At 49.1% G+C, this 7919-nt stretch overlaps 1 protein-coding gene across 1 annotated transcript; it reads left to right on the forward strand.

Moving 5' to 3' along the window:
- Positions 1 to 432: 432 nt before the first annotated feature.
- LOC127312534 (BTB/POZ and MATH domain-containing protein 1-like) lies at positions 433 to 1962 on the forward strand. Its single transcript, XM_051343052.2, has one exon. It carries the CDS (start codon positions 735 to 737, stop codon positions 1788 to 1790), a length of 1056 nt encoding a protein of 351 aa, XP_051199012.1. The 5' UTR covers positions 433 to 734; the 3' UTR covers positions 1791 to 1962.
- Positions 1963 to 7919: the final 5957 nt, after the last annotated feature.

Raw genomic sequence — 7919 nt, forward strand, 5'->3', positions numbered from 1 at the left:
ACCAAATCCTAGTCTATCTCTATCCTAATATACACACGTATAGTCTAACAACTGAGACAGAGATATAGTGAGATTAGTTATAACGCTGCTCAAAACTCGAGAGGATCCACGCTAGACAACGCTAGACACCACCACCTCCACCATCAGGAGGCTAGCCAGCAGGAGCACCACCGCCATGATCGAAACTTTCTTTCAGCAGAAGCACCATTTCGGAAACAGAGGAAACAAACATTTCGGCCGCCGGCATCGAGCTCTTCGAGGCGGAGTCACAAACAAAAAAAAAAATAGTTGCAATTCAACTTGCAACTCATATGCACGAATCATGATGTTATTGAAAGGTGTAGCCCTTGATTGAGCACCAAGTAGTAGTAGTTGAGAACTAACAAAACCATTTCTTAATGGTAGCCACCTAGATTGCCTCTCCAGTCTCCAGTATGAGTAATGAGCCCATTAATGCTCCCCCCTCCCACATGATTTTCCCTTTTAAAAAAAGAAAGTCATCGCTTGAGATGATTCCACTCAAATATAAACAAGTTGCAGTAGGAGCAAGTAAGATCGTTCAGTCGCCTCCATTCTGCTCCTTTCCCCATTCTTCATCTCAAAGACAAAAGGAACATTTCTCCATTCTGCGCTAGCCATACCATACTAATAGCAGCACTGCCGCCGGAATTAGCGACTGATCTGCGGGCTGCGGCTGACAAGCTACAAATCCCATCTCCGTCAGTAGGCTCACCATGTCGTCCGCCTCCGCCATCGTCGCCCCTACGTGGAGCGGGCACCACCTGCTGAAGATCGACGGCTACTCCTTCACCAAGGACGTCCCCACCGGACAGAAGATCGAATCCCGCCCTTTCGACCTTGGCGGACATCGATGGCACATCGATTACTACCCCAACGGCTGCACCGCTGAGGATGCGGACTACATATCCCTGTTCCTTGTTCTCGAGGACAGTGTTTTCAAGGCGGTGAAGGCGCAACAGAAGTTCTCTTTCGCCGGCGAGGTCAAGGGCCAAGCTCCATCACTAGGATCATCCGTAACGGTAAACAACTACACTTGTCTGCAGGGCTGGGGGACTAGTAGTTTCGTCAAAAGGGAAGACCTGGAGGAGTCGGAGCATCTCCATGATGATTCTTTCACGGTCAGATGCGATATCGTCGTCATCAGCGATTACCAGGCTGAGGATCTGCCCGAGAGCACTCCTCCAACCTTCGTCTCTGTGGAACCATCTGACCTTCACCAGCACCTTGGCGACCTCCTTAGGAGCGAGAAGGGCGCCGACGTGGTTTTTGAGGTTGCTGGCGAGACCTTCGCAGCGCACCGGTGCCTGCTCGCCGCCCGGTCGCCGGTCTTCAGCGCAATGCTCTTTGGCGGCATGAAGGAGGGCAACACGGTGCACATACATGACATGGATGCCCAGGTGTTCAAGGCGTTGCTCAGCTTTGCGTACACGGACTCCTTAGCAGGGGAGACAGAGGAAAACGAAGAAGACGAAGAAGACGAGGCCATGTTCCAGCATTTGCTTGTTGCCGCGGACAGGTACAACATGGAGAGGCTGAAGAGTATCTGCGAGGATAAGCTATGCAAGCACATCGACGTGGACAAGGTGGGGATTATCCTGGAGCTGGCCGAGCAGCACCACTGCGACGGCCTAAGCAAAGCATGCTTAAGTTTTCTCGGCTCCCCGACAAACCTTCGAGCTTTTGTAGACAGTGACGGCTTCAATTGTCTGAGCAAGAGCTGCCCTTCTGTTATTAAGAAGCTGATTGCCATGTTGGCCTTTGTTTCGTGATGCCTGTTGCGCTAGCAATCAGAGTTCACCGGTTTGGAATATGTATCACAAGGTATTTCTGTTGCTATCAATGATGATGTGCTCCCTGGTAATCTAGACTTATTATTAGGTAGTTATCTTGGATTCTTGGTATATGGCTGTCAGATTATCTATCATAATTTTCCTAACTTTCTATTGAGATGCAGAATAGTACTATCATATTGTCACTTTTTTGTTTTGTTTCAGTGTTTTTATTTCATTACATATTTATCAGCAAGTACATTTCTTTTTTTTAAAGAAAGTACATTGCTATCAGGTAAATGTGAAGATTGAAGTCTGGGCATGCTCGTCTCTAGTTATTTTCTTTTTTCTTAGAATGATTTGAATCAGTAACACAAAACAGTTGTGCTCTATCTCTTATTCCAAGAATATGTCACAGAGTAGTTTCATCTCTGCTCTGATGTTTCTTTTTTTTTTGAAAATTTTAAATATATATATTAAGCAATAATATTTGGATTACAATCATTCCAGGCTGTCCTCGACACGCAGGTCGGGACCGAACCCGGCAACACGCCACAACTCAACTCTCTACGACTAAATTGACAAAGCCCATGCGCCACTTCATTACAACATCGATCAACTTTGGAAATCTGCACAAATCTGTCTAGAGGCTTCTTCCTCCTAAACTCTTTGACAATGATGCTCATTTCAGATCTGTTAGTGCTTTCTTTTCCTAGAGCTTCAGTTACTGCCAAGCAGTCAGATTCAACAATGATGTGTGAAGCAGTATTATCAATCGCAAGCTGAAGCCCATTGAGACAAGCAGTTGCTTCAGCGACCACCGCAGATCGACAATGAGGAATCAACCCCCACGCAGAACAGACGATGGTTCCCATAGAATCTCTAATCACCGCTCCCCACGAGCCATTGTTGGCATCAGACAGGAAGCTAGCATCAACATTACATTTTACCCAGCCCTCTTGGGGTTTCTCCTAGTACTTCACTTTGTTATCAGAGCTAACCAAAGATTCTTTTCTAGTGTCTTGATTTGGAAAAACAGAACCCTTTCCTTTCCTATCCACAGAACTACATCCTGCATTTAAACTTTGGGCAGTAGTTAAATAATTCTGAAGAAAAGAAATGGAGTTTTGAACAGATGCAAGGCCATCATCAAAAATAATGTTGTTTCGGTGATGCCAAGCTCTCCACCATAAGAACATCATCTTGCACCTCATGTCATGAGCAAGCCTGTCTAACAGAACAAGAACCCAGTCATTACCAGATTGGGCCAAAACTGGCTCAGGCGGCAGGTTCCACACTTTTTTAAGCCCCTGTCTTAGAGCAAGAGCCTTTGTGCAAACCATAGTTGCATGGTAACCTGTCTCGTCTTGCATACCACAAATCGAGCAAGTAGGGAGGATATTAGGAATTCTTCTAGCTCGATTTGCCTGCACAGCTAAACTGTTAGTAGCTAATTTCCAGGTAAATTTTTTTACCTTCGGAGGGGCCTTAGTATTCCATATCACCTTCCAAATATTCCTATCTCTATTTGTGCTATCACTCGAGCTAGGAGGCTCCGCAAGATTTAAATCTAGAGCCAGATTATAAGCACTCTTGACAGTAAACATGCCATGGTTCTCTAAAGTCCAAGAGATAAAATCTGTTTCATTGTAAGATGGTAATCTGATGCTTAGGACAATATCTTCATCATGTGGTAGAAAGGTACTTCTTACCAGCTCTTCTTTCCAAGTGTGGTTTTGGTGGTCAATAAGTTGAGACACTCTTCTTAATCTCGAATTATTTATATTGCATGAGATTTTTAGGTTCCATCTTGGAATCCAATTGTCCCTCCAAATCCTCACATTTTCCCCGTTACTGATTTGCCACATGGCACCTCTCTTCAGCAACTCCAGCCCATGCATAATTCCTTGCCATCCATGAGAGGTATTTTGGATGAACGCAATGTCCATTAAATCCCCATTTGGATAGTATTTTGCTTTCATTAATTTTGCGCATAAGCTGTCCGGATAAGCGGTCAACCTCCAGGCCTGCTTGGCTAATAAGGCTTGATTAAAAAGATGGAGGTCTTTAAACCCCATTCCTCCTTGACCTTTCCTTCTCGTAATTTTTTGCCAGCTCATCCAATGCATCCGTCTTCTTTCTTTTTCATCTCCCCACCAGAAATCTCTTGTTAGTTTCATCAACTCTTCATAGAGGCCATCCGAGAATTTAAAGACACTCATTAGATAGGTAGGTATAGCTTGGATCACCGACTTGATCAGCACATCCTTGGCTCCACTGGACGCATATTTTTCAGCATAGTCAGAGAATTTCCTTTTTAGCTTCTCTTTAACCGGCTGAAATTTACCATCTTTCATGCGCCCTTCTGGCACTGGCAAACCTAGGTACTTCTCCTCGAAGCCGACAGTTTGTATGTCCAGAATGTTAGCCACACATTGGCCTTCCTCCAACGTGCATTTGTTACCAATCAGCAAGGAGCACTTTTCAGAGCTTAGTAATTGGCCAGTTGCTCCTTCATATTTATTCAGAACAGTCTTGATTTTATTTGCTTGGTCTGAATTTTCTTCAAAAAATAAAAGACTATCATCAGCAAACAGTAAGTGAGAGATCATGGGCTTCTTCTGCAAACCTTAATTTCTTTTATTTGTCCCTCATCTACTTCCTTTTGTAATAGTCTTGAAAGTCCATCTGCAACAAATAAAAAGAGATACGGGGATAGAGGGTCACCCTGTCTCAACCCTCTAGATGGAGAGAATTTCTTGAGCAGCTCACCATTGAACCGAACAGAGTAGGTAACTGTTTTAACACAAGCCATAATCCAACTAATCCATTGATCCGCAAAACCAAGCTTACTCAGAACACCTAAGATAATTCTAATCAACACGGTCATAAGCTTTTGCCAAATCAAGCTTATAAGCACATAATTTACCTTTTTTATCTTGGCATTTTTGGAGAGAATGGATGCATTCAAAAGCAATCAAAGCATTGTCCGTGATCATTCTTCCTGGGATAAAAGCACTTTGATTTGGTGCAATTATATCTTGAAGAATCGGTCTCAGTCTATTCACCAAACATTTTGATACCACTTTGTAGATGACATTACATAAGCTAATTGGTCTGAAATCTCTAAGGAAAACATGGTTCTTCTTTTTTGGAATTAGGACAATAACCGTGTCATTGACACCTTCAGGCATACTTTTAGTTGCAAAGAAGTTTTTGACAGCCGCAATGATGTCTTCTTTAAAAATCGCCCAATGCCTTTGAAAAAACCTCGCTAGAAACCCGTCTTTGCCAGGGGCTTTCAGGGGTCCAATTTGGAATAACGCATTTGCAATCTCATCATCAGTGAATGTTGTGGGTATACTTCATGGGTGTACCATCGACAGTGCCTAGATCCGGCAAGCCCGGGTGGCCCACAGACGGTGATGAGGCATGTGGCCCATCGGGCGGCCCAGTTGCTGTTGATCATGAAGGAAGAAGTCCAGCCCAGGATCAGCAAGCCGGATCCGTACCGACATAGGAGTAACCCGGATCCATGGAGGCCCACGAGGAACCCGGATCCAGTACGACGTGTATGGGAGGCGGATCCGTGACGTGCACGGCAAGATATTGTACCGTAGCTAGGCTATCTGTAATCCGGCTAGGACTCTCCATGTAAACCCTAGATCCGTGCGCCTTTATAAGCCGGATCCCGGGAGCCCTAGAGGCACAACCACAACTCATTGTAACAACGCGAAAGCGCCAGATAATTCCAGACAAGCAGCAGTAGGCCCTGTCATCGTGCAGGTGTTCCGAAGCTGGGTAACTCGCGTACCACCGTCCCGTGTGCACTCCGCCCTATGGCCCCTACTTCTTCTCCCCCTCGTGAGGATCCCTCCTCCGGGGTACCGTCGATTAGGCAACGACAGTTGGCGCCCACCGTGGGGCCTGTGGCGTCTGGAGGCCGGAACCGGGAGGGTTCTGCCATGGGAAGCTACGACGACACCATCGCTGTGGGGCGCGTCCTTTACGCCGGGAATCTGCCTATCGTCCCTCCGGATGAGTGCTGGATTCCGGCTAGGGCAAACCCCGTCAAGCTCTCCATCGTCCCAATTGGCGGCATTCACATCTTCATCGGGGAAACCGTCGATTCCGACGGAAACCCACTGGTAAGTAACGCAGACGCGACCGCCGCAGAGCTGGACGCTGTCGCGAAGGTCCGATCTGAGATGCAGGAGCTTCCCAAGGAAGATTCCGCCTTGGATCTGGAAATTTCAAAGCCCACCCAATCCGCCCCTGAGCAGGAAACAAAGGTGGAAGACCAATGCAGATCCGCCTGGGTCTCCCAGGTGTTAGAAAAGCAGAGGTGCCACTTCGTACACTTCTTGGCCCATACCGCCGGAACCGCCCCTCAAGAAGACGGAGCTGGTCCTGAGCAGGTAGAGGCACCGGAAAACAGCGCAGATCCGGATCAGGCTCAGCCTGTCGGAGAAAGCGAAGCTCCGGTTGAAGAGTCGATTTTGGGCAATCTAAGCCCAATTTCCGGCGACACCCCGTCCATGGAATCTGATGACTTCGTCCGCAAGCTAGAGGAGTACGGTCTCGGCGATCAGCCTGAAGTCGACTCCGCCCAGCCTAAGCAGGTTCTCGCAACGGTAGCAGCGCTGGGACAAACTGGATCTGGAGACCAAGTCAGCCAATCTGACCCCCAACCATCCCAACAAGGATCACCAATGTCTCGGGTGCGACCCCAAAGGGATTCTTCCTCGGAGGAAATCCTGTCAGCAGAGGAGGTGGCCGCGCGTGCAGTTCTTAACACACCTATAACCCCGGGCGACGCCGCAGATCTGGAGGCTCTAGAGACCGCCAGAAAGGAAATGCTAGCTACAGCCAAGAGGCTCGCCGATACCGAAGCTGCGTTAAAGGTAGGAAGGGCAGATCATGCAGCCTGGCTGGAGAACTTCGACAGACAGGACCGCGAGATCACTGCCACACTCGAGCAGGTCAAGAACATGAGGGCTGAGTGGGAAGTAAAGATGATCTATGCGCAGGCGGAGGCCGATCGTATTGTTAGAGAAGCAATTCCGCCTCGCAGGATACCCTTCAATACGCCCGCAGATCACCAGCCGCTGGAAACTCCAAAGGACAACATGCAGAAAGCAGCGGAATTGCTGAAGAAGAAGGACGAAGAAGTTGACATCAACTATCTCCGCACACTTGTCGCTTCAGCAATGCAGCAGCAGAGCAAGGCAGATACTTCGCGCAGGTTGGAATCCAATCCGGATAACTGTGTATCTACCGCGCAGAAGGACGATGAATCGCACACCGGATCCTCGGAGCGCAGAAGAAGGGCCAGGGAGCACCCAAATCCGATCCCCGTTCCGTCACAGACGCCTCCGTCGGATCCAAGAAAGGGAAAGGATGCGATGTACTCTGGAAGAGACAAATACCGCAACCCCTCTCCTCCGCCCAACGGTTACCCGCGACCCCCTCGCCGCCGTAGTCCAGCCGGAAACACCAGGCCCATAGGGCATGGTGCGATTGTTATCCGCGACAACGTGCTGCCAAGAAACAGAAACAGGGAGCGCTCGCCGGAACCTCGCCGGAATCAGAACAATGTTCATGAGCCCGAGCCCAGGAGGAGTCGGAATGTAGACCGCGGTCCAGAGCCTCGCCGGAACCGTGATCCAGAGCCTCGTCGGAGCCGCGACCCACAACCTCGCCGGAGCCGGGACCCAGAGCCTCGTCGGAGCCGTGACCCGGAGCCTCGCCGGAACGACCAGGGCAGCCAGCGCCAAGGCGAAGGCAGCCACAGGAGCCGGAGTCAGCACCAGGAAGGCCGAGGAGATTCAGATGGCGGAAGCAAGAAGTCAGACCGCCCACCTCGCAGGTCTCCCTCACCACCACCTAGCGGTGGCGGCGGAGGTGGAGGCGGAGGCAATGGCCGGAGATCTCGCTCTCGCTCAAAGTCTCCTCGCCACGGCTCGCGCGACGCGCGGGACCGCCTTAACGAGTACAGAACCGACTACATTGGCCCGAAGTGCTTTGGCAGGATGATTCGAGAGGAACCAAAGCCAAGGATGAACCTCAAGCTACCCGGAAATCTGAAGCATTATGATGGCACCGAAAGGCCGGATACCTGGATCGAGG

Source organism: Lolium perenne, chromosome 7 (assembly GCF_019359855.2).
Source record: "Lolium perenne isolate Kyuss_39 chromosome 7, Kyuss_2.0, whole genome shotgun sequence".
In the NCBI taxonomy this organism is placed as follows: Eukaryota; Viridiplantae; Streptophyta; class Magnoliopsida; order Poales; family Poaceae; genus Lolium; species Lolium perenne.